This window comes from Aegilops tauschii, chromosome 6 (genome assembly GCF_002575655.3).
Source record: "Aegilops tauschii subsp. strangulata cultivar AL8/78 chromosome 6, Aet v6.0, whole genome shotgun sequence".
In the NCBI taxonomy this organism is placed as follows: domain Eukaryota; kingdom Viridiplantae; phylum Streptophyta; class Magnoliopsida; order Poales; family Poaceae; genus Aegilops; species Aegilops tauschii.
In genome coordinates, this window is record NC_053040.3 from 55103473 (window position 1) to 55119873 (window position 16401).

The 16401-nt window shown below is 50.3% G+C and overlaps 2 protein-coding genes across 2 annotated transcripts; one reads left to right on the forward strand and one right to left on the reverse strand.

Moving 5' to 3' along the window:
* Positions 1–5805: 5805 nt before the first annotated feature.
* Positions 5806–6936, forward strand: LOC109771412 (BTB/POZ and MATH domain-containing protein 2-like). Its single transcript, XM_073500616.1, has 2 exons — positions 5806–6219; positions 6370–6936. Exons 1-2 carry the CDS (start codon positions 5806–5808, stop codon positions 6934–6936), a joined length of 981 nt encoding a protein of 326 aa, XP_073356717.1.
* Positions 6937–11587: 4651 nt separating this feature from the next.
* Positions 11588–13945, reverse strand: LOC109771411 (uncharacterized). Its single transcript, XM_020330103.1, has 2 exons — positions 13909–13945; positions 11588–12198 (listed from the first exon to the last, which is right to left on the reverse strand). The coding sequence occupies exons 1-2, from the start codon at positions 13943–13945 to the stop codon at positions 11588–11590; spliced, it is 648 nt and encodes a 215-aa protein (XP_020185692.1).
* Positions 13946–16401: the final 2456 nt, after the last annotated feature.

Here is a 16401-nt window from a genome sequence, read left to right on the forward strand (position 1 = left end):
GCGGTTTGCCTGTCCCCAATGGCGACCCTAGTAGTCCTGGCAAAAAGGTTTTTGTCTTCCTGATCGCAGGGTGTGGGGAAATCCCTCCATGGTCTGTCCGGTTGCGCCCAGGACAGCCACAGCCATCTCAGACGAAGAGCTCTGCCGAAGCAATGTAGGTCTTGAATCCCTAATCCTCCATTCTTGATCGGCGAACAAACTGTGTTCCAGTTTACTTTGCGCTTCCCTCCCGACAGCTCCTCTTCCTGCGCCCACAGAAATTTGCGCCTCGTCTTGTCTATTTCCTTGAGGAGTTTTTCTGGCATACGAAGAACAGTCATGGCGAAAGTTGGCATTGCAGATAGAACACTGCGTACCAGCACTCTTCTTCCGGCCATGTTCATTAACTTTCCCTTCCAGCCTGCTAGCCGTGATCTAATCCTATCTAAGATGAATTGGAGATGCACTATCCTAATTCTACCCGTGCAGATTGGTAGCCCTAGATACGTCATTGGGAAGCCTACCACCACTCCACCAAAATCTTGGAGAATATCATCTAGGTTTAGGTTGTCACACCTAATTGGAGCAACCGTAGATTTCTCCTAGTTTAATCGCAGGCCAGTTGCTTCTCCGAAGAGGTGTAGGATGTCCAAAAGCTTTGATACTTCTTCTTTCACAGGGTTTGCGAAGATGACTGCGTCGTCGGCGTATAGACTAATTCTCATACTAGTTCCTCTACCTGGGAGGGGCGCCAGGGTGCCCTGGGCTGCAGCTGCCGCCAGCAGATGATGGAGAGGGTCGATCGCCAAGATAAACAACAAGGGGGACAGAGGGTCACCCTGCCGTAGCCCCTGGTGGTGGGAGATGGACGGCCCGTTGTCACCATTGAGTAAGCAAGAGGACGATGCCGTGGACAGCAGGAGTGATACCCAATCTCTCCATCTAGCACTGAAACCCAGGTGCTGAAGAAGCTCTAGGATGTATTCCCAGGAGACTGAATCGAAGGCTTTTGCGATATCTAATTTGAACAGCAGAGCAGGTTTTCTGTTCCTATGAAGAGCCTTTACGCATCCTTGGACGTAGAGGAAACTATCATGGATGCATTTTCCTTTCTGGAAATCTGATTGCGCTGGAGAGAGTATCGTTGGAATTATCGCTGCTAGTCTCATCGACAGAACTTTTGTGATGAGTTTTACAACTGAGTTGATCAAACTGATCGGTCTGAAGTGCTGCACTTCAATTGCAGCCTCCTTTTTAGGCAGGAGAGATATGAACGCCTTGTTGATCTCATGAAAGTTTTCTCCCGCAAGGTGATAGAATTTCCTGAACACTTCCATAATATCTTCTTTGATGATGTTCCAGCTTGCTCTGAAGAATTCGCCGGTGAAACCGTCTGGCCCAGGAGCTTTTTCAGCCGGAGACGCCACGATCGCAGCCCAAACCTCGCCTTCCGTAAAGGGGTTGTCCAAACCTTGAGCTGGTATCCTTGGGAGCTGCAGTTCATTCCAATTCAAGGTGAAATGCCGTTGTCTTGATGTGCCTAGGGCCTCTGCGAAGTGTTCATGTATTTCTTCAGCTTTTGCTGCATGTTCAGTTACTATTGTTCCTTCTCTAGTTATAAGCATGTGAATGTGGTTCTTCCTTCTTCTTGCATTGCATTTAGCATGAAATTTTTTTGTGCTAGCGTCCCCTGCCCGAAGCCATGTCGCCTTGGAAGCTTGCCTTTTTCTGCCCCTCTCAATCGCGGCAAGCCCCAGCACTTTGGTCTTCAGAAGCTTTCTGAGATTGAACTCTTCCGCCGTTAGAGCTCTTTTTTCCTGAGCAATGTCAAGCTGCAAAATGACCTCGTTTGCTATGTGGAACTGCAATTTTGTTTTGCTGAAAAGTGATCTGCTCCAGATTTTAAGATCCTTTGCTACTCTCTGCATCTTAATCTTGATCCTAACAAAAGGGCAATCATGGTTGATAGGCCTCTCCCAGGCGTGCTGGACAGTTTCAGAGTAGTGTGGGTGTTGAGGCCAGAAATTTTCAAATCTGAATCTGGCCTTTCGTGGCTGACAATCTGCACGGGACAAGATTAGGGGGCAATGATCAGAGAAGGAAGTTGATGCAGCGTGCAGCATGTAGCCATCATGCAGAATTTCCCAGTCTGGGTTGCAGAAGAATTTATCTATGCTGCACAGAGTTGGATTTTCTCTTTCGTTACTCTAGGTGAAACGCCGGTTTTCGCACTTGATCTCTCTCAGCCCTGCAAAATCAAGTGCTCTTCTGAATCTGCCCATCAATCTTCTATTCAGATGCTGATTGCTCTTGTCTCTTGCTTCATATATCATGTTGAAATCTCCGGTTATGAGCCAGGCTTGCCCTAATGGAGGCGCACAACTTGACATTTCCTGCAGAAAATCTTCTCTGATCCCGTCGTCATTTGGACCATAGACTGTGGTTAACCAGAACTGAATGTTCGTTCCCAATTCCTTCACTTTGGTTGTGATTGTAAACCGTCCAATGGAGTGTGATTCGACCTCAACAATCTCTTTGTTCCAAAAAATGGCAGCTCCCCCTCTTGTGCCCATAGCAGGTAGCACTGCACAGCCTTGCAGCATTGGGCCGCCGATTTCCTTTGCTATACCCGTCGTCCACACTTCCACCTTCGTCTCTTGCAGCGTCAGGATTGCTGTCTTGAGCGTTGTGGCCACCTCACAGATTGTTGAGCGCTCAGCTGGAGCGTTGATGCCCCTAACGTTCCACGACATGATGCTGCAATTGTTACTAATCATGGGGACAGAAAGATTTGCTCCGACGACTAACATTACTATTGCAGGAAACAAATTGTGAACAGTACACCACCACACTTGCCGGGGGGCGACGACGGCCACCAACAGGCCCAAAACCCCGTCGTCGTCTAACTAAGCCTCCTACCTTGGAACTAAACATGGAATAAAAAACCTAACTCTGAATTGGCGTGAAACCAGCCGTCGACGGAGACTACATGGAAACTAAACATGGAGGAAACTACTCAGCCGCCTTGGCTGCACCATCAGGGCCGTGAGCTGCCGCTGCGATCTTCAGAGCGTTGACATCAAGGTTTGTCAGCTTTGCAATGGTCTGAATGTCTGCATCCGTCAGCGGCTCGTTGAAGCGCTTGATCAGCCTTGCCGCGATCTCCGAGGTCATCTTGTCGCCTGGACCAAGCTCGCCGAGCTCCTTGACAAGACGAAGCGCCGCTCTCTGAGACACCGGGACAGTGGAGCTGGCCGCTGCTTGTCTTGCACTGCGCCTGGATGGAACAGAAACGGCCCTGGACTTGGGAGGAGCCGACGTGCGCTTCTGCTTCGGGGTGGTGAGCACTGGGGGCTGAATGTTGCTGAAGAGCTGCAGCACCTCAGAATCCGCCTGAATCTTCATGTGGTTTACTCTCTCCGTGACGGCCTCCATGGCCTGGAGCTCGATCGTAGCAGTCGTGGGCTGCGTGACGCAGGGCATGACGTTGGGGAGCAGAGCAGTGGGCAGCATCGTCGGAGGAGACATCTGAGGAGATGTAGCGTCGTCGGAGTTGAAGTCGAGCGGGCTGGACAGAGCCTCCAGCATGGCGTTCTCGAACTCGAGCTGCATGCAGTCGGTGCGCGGGGGAGGCTCGAGCGTGCGTCCCGAGTCCGAGAAGGAGAAGAACTGCGCCACTAGGTCCTCTTCGGGTGGTGGTGGCGGAGCGCGCGGCTGGAGCGGAAGCGGAGGGGTCGCGCGGAGCAGAGACGCATCAGGGGCCGGTGGAGATGCGCGCTCAACCGAGCGGCCCTGGCTGGAGCGTCGCTGACGTGATGTAGGGGTCCTGCTCCTGTGCCGTGGCGCCTCTAAGACCGGCATCTTGCTTTTGCTGGTCCTGCCACGGCCCAGGAGCGTGTCGCGCCAGGAGCGGCCTCCATGACTTCCATGGCCTTCATCGTCGTGGTCACGCCGGTCTCCCAAGATCGGGAAGCTGCTGCAGCCCCCGGAGGAAACGTGGGTGACACTGCACCTGTTCTTGGACTAGCCATCTTCGACTCCCTCCACCCAGGTGCCCGGATCGGTCCGTGGCAACGGGCGGTCGTCTTCCTCTCCTGATGACGGGAGCCCGCTCTAGCCGGAGTGCGAAGATCGCGGCGAGAGCGGGGTCCAGTCCTCTACCCTATCTACGTGGATGAGGAGGTCGTAGCGGTGGACGTTCGGCGGCGGGGGCACGTTGAATTTCGGCGGGGAGAAGCCTAGGATCTGGTCGACGCGGCCTGCGCCGCGCTTGAGCACCCAGAGCGCCCTCTTCGTCGGGATGTGCGCGACGTCCCACGCCCACAGCTAGCACGCGAACGTCTTGGTGTGGCCGCGCTCGTTGGTGCGGCTGTCGAGGCGGTCGATGCGGCCGAAGTCGCCGAAGGCCTCTTCCGCCCCTCCAGGCTCCAAAGATGCATGGGCAGGTCCTCGACGACGATGCGGACGTGGAGCGTGAGCTTGAGGATGGCCGCGTGATCGTCAGGGTTCCACGCGCGGATGAAGTACTTGCAGCCTTCAACCTTGAGGACGCCGCGACGGACGGCGTTGTCTCGGTGCGCCGGCAGGTCGAAGTGCACCAGGAAAGCCTCCGGGTGGTGCGCCGTCACCCGCAGCTGATGGGGCGGAGTGTGGAGCTGCTCGTCGAAGGCTTTCACCACCGCCATGGGGGACGTGGAGTGCGCGCGGTCTGCCGCCGTGAGAGTCACTGCGTGCTGGCGCAGGATGTACTCCGCGTGCTCGATGGCCGGAGAGGAGACCACCATCTTGTTGCTCGAGCGTGGCCTTCTGGACGGGTCGGTGTGGTAGGAGCGCTCCATGGCCGCGGCGGGAGCAGGGATGGCCGCGGCAGGGGAGGGGAGCGGCGGTTTGAAACAGAGGCGCTCCCGCACCGGGATCCGGGGTTGAGGCGGACGGATTCTGGCGTGGACGGCCCCTCCTGGGCCGCCGTTGCGAGGGTTCTGCGGGCACTCTCGGCCGAAGTGACCTTGCAGCTCACAGATGATGCATCGGAGAGGATCACGACAATCTTTGCGGCGGTGGAGCTTGCTCAGGCAACGGAAACACTTGCCCTTGAAGCGGCTTAAAAAGGCCTCCCGCCCCTTGGAGGAGGTGCGCCCGCGAGATTGGTCCGAGCGGAGAGCCTGGCGGCGCGCGCCATTGCCCGACGTGCCCTCCCCAGCCCGCCGGTTTTTCCGCGGTCTGACCGCCATCCATCCCTCTTCTTCCTCGGAGTGGGAAATGTAGAGCTGACTTACCGGGGCGACTACTATGGATTTAAGGCGTTGCAGACCGTCAGGAGGAGAGGCGCAGGCGTGCCCCGCGGTCCGTAGGGTGGAGCTGGGTTGGATGCCTCTCCCCGGAGTAGGATTCGCGGCGGAGCCGCCGGATCTGGAGACCGCGTGCTCGGGGAGGGGGGCCAGCGGGCCGAGGCAGGGGACGGACCGCTGTGGTGAGGCCGCCCCGCGCCAGGCCGAGGGCTGCCGCTCCTGCAACTGCTGGATCCGCGGCGGCGAGCCATCAAGGCGAGCGGGCTGGGTGGGTGGCCGGAGCGGCCAGCGGCGCGTTGGTGGGGGGGGGGGGGGGGGGGGGAGAGGTTGTTGCCCTCGTTCGAAATTGATGTACCGTCTGTGGGGTTGGTTTGGTACTTAGCTAGGTGTCCGGCTCGGCTGCTAACCAGGGGTCCGTGCGTGTATATATACCTGCACTATGGCGTGAAATTGTACCGTGAGTCTGATTTTGATAGAAAGAAAAGAAATAGAGGGCCAAAGTTTGTCGCGGGCGTCTACTATTCAAGCGTTGTCAGGCATGGCTTTCGCTGGCGCATCTCTCGTCGCCGATGGCATGCTGTGCGCTTCCACCAAGTCGGCCGTCGACTCCGGCGCCGACAGCGGGTACCACCTGCTCATTGTCGAAGGCTACTCGCGTACCAAAGAGACAACTCCAAACGGCGAGTGGATCAAGTCTCGTCCTTTCATTGTTGGAGGCCGTCGCTGGACCGTCGACTACCACCCTAATGGCGTTAGCTCGGATAATGAAGAATTTATATCGGTGCTCCTTGTCTTGCGCGACGATGTCGAGCAGAGCGTGGAGGTTCAGTATGCCTTCAGTTTCATCGACCAGCCTGAGTTGCGGGTGCCAAAGCACATACGCCAAAGCGAACCAGACTGCTTCTACAAGTGCTGTGATGTTCATGGCCAGTTTAGATTCGTGAAAAGGGAGGTTTTTGAAAGATCAAAGCATCTCAAAGACGACCGCTTGGTCCTCCGGTGTGACCTTGTTGTCCTGAAGTCGGATGGGAATACCAAGGAGCAGGGCGCCGGCACCAGCGCTCTTCCGTTCAATGAACTGTCACCACCGTCCGACTTGAAGAGCCATTTTGCCGATCTCCTCCTGAGCAAGGAGGGTGCTGACATTACGTTTGAGGTTGGCGGCGAGAAGTTTGCTGCACACCGGTGCGTGCTTGCAGCCCGATCCTCCATCTTCAAGGCACAGCTCTTTGGTGCCATGAATGAATCGAGTTTCGTCAAGATAACCGACATGAAAGCAGACGTCTTCGGGAGCTTGCTGACTTACATCTACACTGATGCAGTGCCTGAATTTGTTGACATGGAAGCATACGATGGCCATGAAATTATATATGCACCTCGGCTGCTGCAGTTCCTTGAAGCTGCGGAAAGATATGATCTTCAGAGGCTCAAATCGATCTGTGAAGAGAAGTTAGCCAGTTTCATATGCGCAGAAACTGTGGCAGACATCTTTGCCGTGGCTGAGCGGAGACGGTGCTTCGGGTTAAAGGAGGCCTGCTTGGAGTTCATCAAAGCCGACCCAAGTTTACACGCAACTTTCGCGGCTGGTGGCCTGGGGCAGATAACCGGGACCCGTAGTCCCTCCCTTCTCAAGCGGCTGCTCTCCAAGTTTGGTTTGCTGAAACTCTGAAGCTCTAAAAGCATTCTTTGTAATTCGTGTATATATTTCTCTTCTAATTAGGTTACTATTCACTGATGTAAAAGATGGCCATGCATAGTATTGTGTTGATCATCCAATAGCTACTACTAGTCTACTACTACTACTGTTCTAAATTTGTCTGAATATTGAAATGCAGCAAGCTAATATATTTTCTATGTGCTTACCTTGCTTTCATTTCATGACGTATGGCTTCGGGTTGACATGTTGAGCTGAAAAAGTTTGTGTTGGGTGCATCCATGAATAACCTGCTTCCGACCCATCCAAATTCGCTAGCATATGCTCACTTCTCCGATCCGACCGAGGATGCATGATTATACGAAAATGCTAGACAAAACTCGTGGACAACCAAAGCACCGACGCACATTTTATTCCAGATGATTGTCGACATCCTATGTACATACACTGTTTTTGGTTTTGGATTATTTTCATGAAAATAAGCCATGGCTAAACTCAATTAGCTTCATTTTAATAGTACATGACCATGCAATCCCTCAATACACGTAACTGATAGATCCATGGGATCGTGTAGGGTAGGATTAGATCCGGTGAATCTACCTTCTCCAGCAGTTGATGAACTCGAGCCGGAGGCCATCGTGGTGCTGGGGCGCACGGCGATGGCGGAGAGTGGGCGAGATGGTGGTGGCGGCGATGTGTGGGCAGTGGCGGCGGCGGAGCTTCCCGTCACTGTCAGCGCTAAACCTAGATCGGGTCGGGGTTTTCGATGGGGAGCCTGGCAACGCGGTGAACCTCGTACTGCGTGCCGCCGGCCCCCACCTCTTTATGTAGCGCTGCGTGACAGGGGCCCGTCAACCATATTGCGGTTGGGCCCCCGATCAGGGTGCGGATCAGGGGCCCGGTGGGCCGTTGGGCCCACACGGGAGAGATCAACCTAACATTCTCCCCCTTGATCTCAACTTTTACTTTTAACCTTATACTTTCTAGTTTATTTGTTTCATAGCATATTGGTACATAGAGCATGTTTCATCGTCACGGCTTAATAGCCGTTAGAATCATACAGCTACAACATACGTTATGTTCAGAAACAAATTCTGTTCCTTTTGGGCCTATCCAGGAATCATAAGGCTTTCCCTTAAACCCATGCCGGCTAAGTGTTCCTTGAACACATTGGGTGGTAAGCCTTTCGTTAGCGGATCCGCAAGCATATCTTTTGTCCTTATATGCTCGAGACTTATAGTTTGATCTTGGATTTTATCTTTCACAACATAATACCTTATCTCTATTGTTTTGGCAGCATTACTCGACTTGTTGTTGTGAGCATAAAATACCGCGGGCTGGTTGTCGCAGTACATCTTTAGTGGGTTGTGAATACAATCTACCACTTTTAAGTCGGTACAAATTTCTTTAGCCATATCGCCTGCCCCGTGGCTTCGAAGCATGCTATAAATTCTGCATACATCGTGGATGATGCAACCATCGTCTGCTTGGAGCTTTTCCACGAAATAGCTCCCCCAGCGAGAGTGAAGACGTATCCTGACGTGGATTTTCTATCATCTCTATCCCCCGCAAAATCTGTGTCTGAATACCCTTTTATCTCTAGGGAATCACTTCTCCTGTATATTAGCATGTAGTCCTTCGTGCCTTGCGCATAACGCAATGCTTTCTTTACCATCTTCCTGTGCTCTAGGCCTGGATTCTCTTGATATCTACAGAGTACCCCGGTGATAAAAGCTAAGTCAGGACGAGTGCATACTGTAAGCTGCCAACTGCCGAAGCATATGGTACTGCTTTCATTTGATCGATCTCATACTGGTTCTTGCGGCATTGGAATTTCCCAAAACTATCGCCCTTGACTATTGGAGCAGGTGTGGCTTTACTCGCATGCATATTATACTTTTTAAGAACCTTTTCTAAATATGCTTTCTGAGATAGTCCTAAGACTCCATTGTTCCTATCTCGGTGAATTTCTATGCCCAAAACATATGATGCTTCACGAAGATCTGTTATGTCAAAATTTGAGGAAAAGTATTTCTTTGTTTCTTGTAGTAGACTAACATCACTACTAGCAAGCAGGATATCATCCACATACAAGATTAGGAAAATATATTTCCCATTTTTAAACTTTGCATAAATGCAATTATCCTCAATATTTTCTTTAAATCCAAAACTTTTAATCGTATGATCAAACTTTAGATACCACTGCCGAGAGGCTTGTCTTAATCCATAAATGGATTTCTTCAGGCGGCATCCCATATTTTCCTTGCCTTCCATGATAAAACCCTTGGGTTGTTTCATGTAGACCTTTTCTTTTAAATCACCATTCAGAAATGCTGTCTTAACATCCATTTGATGTAACTCTAAATCAAAATGAGCAACTAATGCCATTATGATTCTGAAGGAATCCTTACATGAGACTGGAAAATGTCTCATTGTAATCTATCCCTTCTCTTTGTGTAAATCCTTTTGCCACGAGTCATGCTTTATACTTTTCTATATTCCCTTTAGAGTCATATTTAATTTTGTAGACCCATTTACAGCCTACTGTTTTGGCTCCTTTGGGAATTTCCTCTAAGTCCCAAACATCTTTGAAACTCATCGATTTCATCCCATCTTCCATCGCCTTCATCCACTTCGATGAATGAGGGCTTCTCATGGCTTCTTCATATGAGGTGGGATCTTTTTCCATATGAACCATTTCTGTGTTATAAACTTTAAAGTCAGTAGAAATAGTTGACTTTCTTGGTCTTGTAGACCTTCTAAGGGCCTCAGTTTCTGGCACATTTTGTGCCTCAACTTCTGGCACTTCTTCTAAAATTTGCTGTTGCACCTCCCTTTCATGCTCAACAACGGGTTTAGTCGGCTCCTGACGGACAGGTTCCGGGTCTTCCCCCATAGCTGTCATGGGTGGAGTTGCAATTGGTAGTGAGAAAAATGGCTCCTGAATCATCGGATTAGGTGCATGCACCCTCTTCTCCTCAAGATCAATTTTCCGAGCTACCAAGCTCCCCCTCATCATTTCGTCCTCTAAGAAGACTGCATGTCTCGTTCTACAAACTTTGTATATTTGTCAGGGCAGTAGAAACGAAAACCTTTTGATCTGTCTGGATAGCCAATGAAGTGGCAACTTACTGTTTGGGGATCTAACTTTGCAATGTTTGGATTAAACATTTTGGCCTCAGCAGGGCACCCCCACACCCTGAAGTGTTGTAGGGAGGGCATCCTTCCTGTCCATAGCTCGTACGGTGTTTTGGGCACCGACTTGCTTGGTACTCTATTGAGAATGTGAATGGCGGTTTTAAGCGCCTTCATCCATAATCCCAATGGCAAGTTGGAATAACTCATCATGCTGCGCACCATATCCATAAGGGTGCGGTTGCGCCTTTGAGCTACTCCATTTTGCTGAGGCTCGCCCGACATCGAATACTGGGCTACTATGCCAGTCTCCTGCAAGAACATCGCAAAAGGTCCAGGGACTTGGCCATATGGAGTGTGTCGACTGTAGTACTCTCCCCCATGGTCGGACCTTACTATCTTTATTCTTTTATCTTGTTGATTTTCAACTTCAGCTTTGAATATTTTAAATTTATCCAACGCTTCCGATCTTTCTTTGATTGGATAAATATAACCATAGCGAGAGTAATCATCTGTGAATGTTATGAACGAGTCATATCCATCCACACTTTTCACCGGAAATGGTCCACAAATATCAGTGTGAATGATTTCTAGTGTGCCTGTGCTATGGATTGCACCTTTTTTGATTTGTTTTACGTACTTTCCTTTAACGCAATCTATGCATTGTTCTAAGTCTAAAAATTCTAACGGAGGAAGAATTTCACTTTTGACTAATCTTTCTATTCTCCCCTTCGAAATATGGCCCAAGCGACAGTGCCATAATTTCGATGAGTCGAATGTTATTTTTCTTTTCTTTTGTTCTTTATTCGACGCGGAAACATGTTCTTTCACATTGCAAATGGAATAAACTTTTTCACGAAGTGATAACAAATAAAGCTCATCATGTAGTAAAGCATCACCCACATAAGCATTATTTAACCAAATGGCACACTTGCCATGTCCGAAATAACATTCATAATTATCTTTGTCCAAACAAGAAACACTTATTAAGTTTCTATGACATGATGGAACAAATAAAACATCTCTAAGTAGAAGATTGAATCCATCAGCTAACTCCAAGGAGATATCACCGACAACTTCAACTTCTGCTTCAACTCCGTTCGCCACTTCAATGCATCTTTCGCTTCATAGCGTAGTCCGCGTCGAATGGAATCCTTGTAAAGAATTTGCAACATGAACAGTTGCTCCTGAGTCAATCCACCAAGTGGATTTTGAAAACTGTGCATACAGGGATTCATTTACAAATGAAACTATATTATTACCTCTTTTTGCCATGATTGACTTTAGCCAATCAGGACAGTCTTTCTTGTAATGCCCGGTCTTCTTACAGTGGAGACAAGTGTCTTTGTCCACTGGGAAAGGCTGTTGCTGACGCTGATGCTGATAGGAAGCTTTTCCTTGTGGCTTTGAAGGAGAACTTTTGTTGTTTTGATTGTAATTCTTTTTCTTGTGACCCTTCACATACTTGAGTGTACCACCATGTGAGGCTTTGAGTCTGTCCTCTTCTTGGACACACATTACTATTGTCTTTTCAATTAATGTCCCATGTTCCAGGTGACATATTGTAGTTCACAACAAAAGCTTCAAACTCCTTCGGCATTGAAGCCATGACAAGGTGGACCAGGAGCGCTAGTTTGATCTCCAGATCCGCATCCATGGGCTTGAGCTTTGCTGCCATATTGCTCATCCTGAGGATGTGCTCTCTTATTCCATGACTACCACCTGTGTAGCGTTCTGTCACCAGTTGCTCTAACACCTGGGTGGCATATATCTTTGAAGAGCCAGTGAACTGGCTCTTTATCTTTGAAAGCAACTCCCCTGCGGCAATGGAGCCCACAATGGCGCTCTCAATTGTATTCTTCATAAAGGCCATGCACTTTTTGTTTGCATTGACCCACTTTTGGTTTTCTATGATGTAGGACATCTCCAAAGGAGCATAACCCCCCCTCTTTTTAGTCCACGCAGCATCATCATCAGAGGCCTCTCTTACTGGCTCTGTAGGTCTGACTGGCTGTGGTTCATCTAGAACCCAGTCTAGATCAGCACAGACAAATGCCAGTTCAACTTTCTTCCTCCACTCAATGTGATTGTCACCTCTGAGTGTCGGAACATCTTTTAGGCAACTCATCAAGTGAAAGCCTCCTGAAATCACAATTTAAGTGACATCAGTATAACAATCATATGCATTAATCTAACGTTGGTCAAATTAAACATACAATTGTCTATGCAATTAAATCTATATTACCGTTGGGTAAAATATTAGAAATAAATGCACCTTTAAATTTCAATAATAAAACATGATCATGTTATTAACAACGTTGGTCATAAAAATAACATAATCATATTCATCACTTTAACATGCTCTTAAAAAATTAATTCTATCTAAACTTTTATATTCTCTTTGTAATAAGAGCACTATAAATTATTTACGCAGCGGAAAAACATGAATAAAAAAAAACATGAACTTTTTAAGCTTTACAAAAACTTTTCTTTGACCGAATAAAAAATATGAACCTTTTTAATTTTCTTTATAAAATTCATGACATTTCTTTTCTGAAAATTTTCTATTTGCATTTTCAGAAACTTTTTCCTGTTTACTATTCTATTTTCTGAACAAATTTTCGTTGGATTGTTTTGAACAGAAAACTGTACTGTAATTTGCTCAAAAAACAGGACAAAAAATAAAGTAAAAAAACGGCAGCCTCCAGCCGGCCTCGGCCTGGCGCGGGAGACCCGCAGCGGCCCACGGCCTGCTCCCCCGCACGCTCGCGCGAGCCGAGCCTGGTCTCGGCCTGGGCTGCTAGCCTTAGCTCAGCGCACGCACCGCTGAAATCCTCAGCCCAGCCTGGTCCGAGTCCTCTCTCTCGGCCGAGAAGGCCCAACGCGCTCTAGGGTTTAGATCCGGGCCGTCCACCGTGATCCGACGGTCACCCGCAGTTTTCTCTCGGACAAAACCGGTGCCCAGCGGGTTCGTCATTTCCCTACCCCGCGCCTCTCTTCTCTCGCTCTAAGCCGTGGCACTCGACGCCGGCTGCTCGGTCACCTCGCCGCGCCGGTCGCGGGCGACGGAGGCGAAAAGCCACCGCGCGCCACTGCGCCACGCCGCGCCATGGCGCTCTTTTCTTTTCTCTTCCCGCACAACAGAGAGGGAGAGCGAGAGATGCGACGGGTAAAGGCCATGCCGGCCGCCGGCGTCGCCACGGCGCCGCGCGAGCACCTTTGCTGTTCTTGTCCCCTTCCCCCTTTTTGTTCTTTAGACAGAGAGAGAGATCTGAGGTCGAGCCCTCCTCTGCTCCCCTTGTGCACCTCTGTCTCTCTCTGCGCTGCGGCTGCGTCGGGGCTCCGCTGGCGATGGCATGAAGCCACCGCGCCGTGCGAACCGCGCGCGAGCTTTTCCCTTTCCCCGCTCCATCTCCACTTTCTGTGACAGAGAGAACGGGGGCTACTTTGCGCTTCTGCTCCCCTTCGTTTTTCGATGACGGCAGAGCATTCTACGGCGAGATGCGACGTCGTGGCCTTCCCCCTCGCCGCTGCGCGTCCACCTTGCGGTGAGCGCGCCGCCGTCGAGCGGTTTGGCTGCGGTGCCCCCTTTGCCCTTTGCAGGGTTGTTCTTCATCCGAACGGCTCGGCTTGCCGATGCCCGTTCGGATCGAGAGGAACCGGCGCGGCCTTGCGGCGGCGCACTTTGCTTTGAGATTTCTTTGCCCTCTTTTTGCTGTTAGGGTTCTTTGGGGAGGGGAACTTTTTTCTTTGTGATCTATTTCAACCGAAAAAAGCCTATACCCAACCTGTCTGATACCATTGATAGATCCATGGGATCGTGTAGGGTAGGATTAGATCCGGTGAACCTACCTTCTCCAGCAGTTGATGAACTCGAGCCGGAGGCCATCGTGGGGCTGGGGCGCACGGCAATGGCGGAGAGTGGGCGAGGTGGTGGTGCTGGCGATGTGTGGGCAGTGGCGGCGGTGGAGCTTCCCGTCACTGTCAGCGCTAGACCTAGATCGGGTCGGGGTTTTCGGTGGGGAGCCTGGCAACGCGGTAAACCTCGTACTGCGTGCCGCAGGCCCCCACCTCTTTATGTAGCGCTGCGTGACAGGGGCCCGTCAACCATAGTGCGGTTGGGCGCCCCCGATCAGGGCGTGGCTCAGGGGCCCGGTGGGCCGTTGGGCCCACACGCGAGAGATCAACCTAACAGTAACATATGCAGACAGTCAGGTGGCTAATGCGGTGGAATCAATATACAGCTCGCAGGCTGGTTTACATGAGTATATAATGGCTATTAATTTTACATGAGTAATTCAGGATTGACCACAAAAAATATATTCTTCTATAGCTACAGCCTAGCTCGCTAGCACTTATTTCGTGCCTTAAGCCACTTACGGGACGCTGTGTGCCTTGAGGGCATCTCCAACGCTGACCCGCAAATTGCTCTGGCATCCGTTCACGGAGGGGGGGGGGGGGGGGCAGTCTGCGGACACGTTTGTCGGAGGCGGTCATCCAATGTTGCCTCAACAACTGCTTGAACTAAACGGACGAAGTTCATGCAAACACGACGGATTACATTCAAGTTCGGTCATAATTTACATAAAAAGGTCAATATTTTTGACTGTTTAACTAAAAAACTAGAAAACCCTAAACCCCATAATGGGCAACCACCTCGTAGGCGTGGCCGTCATGCCCTGCCGCGCCGCTGTCCGTGCCGCCGTTGTTGTCGGCGTCATCCCTCCAACAGCAGAACGACGCCGGAGGGCCGCGATAGCCTTGTCCGGCGGCTGCTTGTCGCTCGTGAAGGAGCCTCCCCACCTCCTATTGCGTGGTGTGGAGGGTCGCCTTGGCCACTGCCTATGACGCTGGTGGAGCCATGGTGGTGGCCCTGTCGCGGCCGGCTTGGCGGAGCAGTCGCTAAGCGACCCTTCTCGCCGATCATGACGAGCTCGCCGTCAAGGCGGCGGCGGCACCAGGCGGCCGTCTCCTCGGTGGTGACAAAGCGGTCGAGCGCTCATGCGGTGGTGAGGTCGGGGTCGTTGTGGACTCAATCTGGCGCCACCTCCATTTTGACGAGCACAGAGCGGCAGTGGGCGTACTGCGCCTGCTGCCTCGCCGCACACTCCTCGTCGGATACGACGACCCTGGAGCCCCACGGACCGCCGCCGCCTCGGAGGTAGTGGAGGATGTAGCCCCGCGCCTTCGTGATCATGGGAGGCAGCTCCTCCTTGACGGCTACGCGGGGACAATGCTGGCTCGTCCCTTACCCGGCGTCCACCGATTTGGATGCCGCGGTTGGGCGGGGGCGACGTCCTGCTCGCCCTTGACGCGGCTTCTGATCTGGATGTCGCGGTTGCGCTGGGACGAGGGTGACGCCGACTCGTCCTTGATCCGCCGGTGCGGGGACGCCGGCTCGCGCTTCACGTGGTGTCACGGTGGGGACGGTAGCTCGTCCTTGATGCGCGCCTACGATGGTGGTGATGGGCCCATTAGACGGAGTTAAATAATGATGTGGTGCATTTGATTATTTATGTTTGTTTTGACATGTGATTGGTTTTTCAATTGACTGAGCAAACGCTTGGATGAATTGGGAATTTTATCTGAGAATTAAGCTTTAGGGGATCTGCTAGATTTACAAAAAACATAGGCTTTTTAGGGATAACGGATACGTCTTGAAATTATAGGATAGGAGTCTGCTATAGCTCCTCTAAGCAATGGTGATTAGTCTCTTGTGATGTAACTTCCTGAAGTTAGAACAAGAGTTATCCGCATCTAACAGTGGCTAACTAATGATGATGAGAGTCAAAAGTAGTGCGAAGAAACTAATGAACCAAAGAACAAATATTCACGGGATGATAATATTCAGCCTCGCCTTTGTTTTAGAAATGTACCTAGCCTTTCCTTTTATCGCCTTCAAAGTACAAATGTAAATCCCTCATTTAAATAGATCCTTAATTTATGAACCTTTAAGTGTATATAACTTGCAATTAAATCCAACGAATATAAGATAATAGTGGTAATTTTCCATATTTTTTGAAGGTTATATACAAATGTACAGAACATTCTTAATCTCTCCTTTAAATAGATCCTTCATTTATTTAACTTTCAATGGAAAATATAATAATTGTAGTTGTCTCCATCCATTTTTTTTGAAATTTGACAAATGACATGCTTATAAACGGTAATGAGTGTTACATCCATAATTAATTGGACCGTGGTAGCCAGCGACCATTCCCTAGGAGCATGCCATTTGTGAACGTTTTTATGGCAATTTCTTCGAAAACACATGACATTTTCTTTGAAAACACATGACAAATTTTGCTAACAAAGGGATTTTGATGTGAAATTTGTCACTTTCGT

Excerpts from the sequence above, each read along its gene's own strand:
- LOC109771411 (XM_020330103.1), bottom strand. The coding sequence starts at position 13,945 with ATGGCCTCCGGCTCGAGTTCATCAACTGCTGGAGAAG. Across the intron at positions 12,199-13,908 it reads TTCATCAACTGCTGGAGAAG|GAGGCTTTCACTTGATGAGT; the intron begins GTAGGTTCACCG and ends TTGTGATTTCAG.
- LOC109771412 (XM_073500616.1), top strand. The coding sequence starts at position 5,806 with ATGGCTTTCGCTGGCGCATCTCTCGTCGCCGATGGCATGCTGTGCGCT. Across the intron at positions 6,220-6,369 it reads TTAGATTCGTGAAAAGGGAG|AGCCATTTTGCCGATCTCCT; the intron begins GTTTTTGAAAGA and ends TCCGACTTGAAG.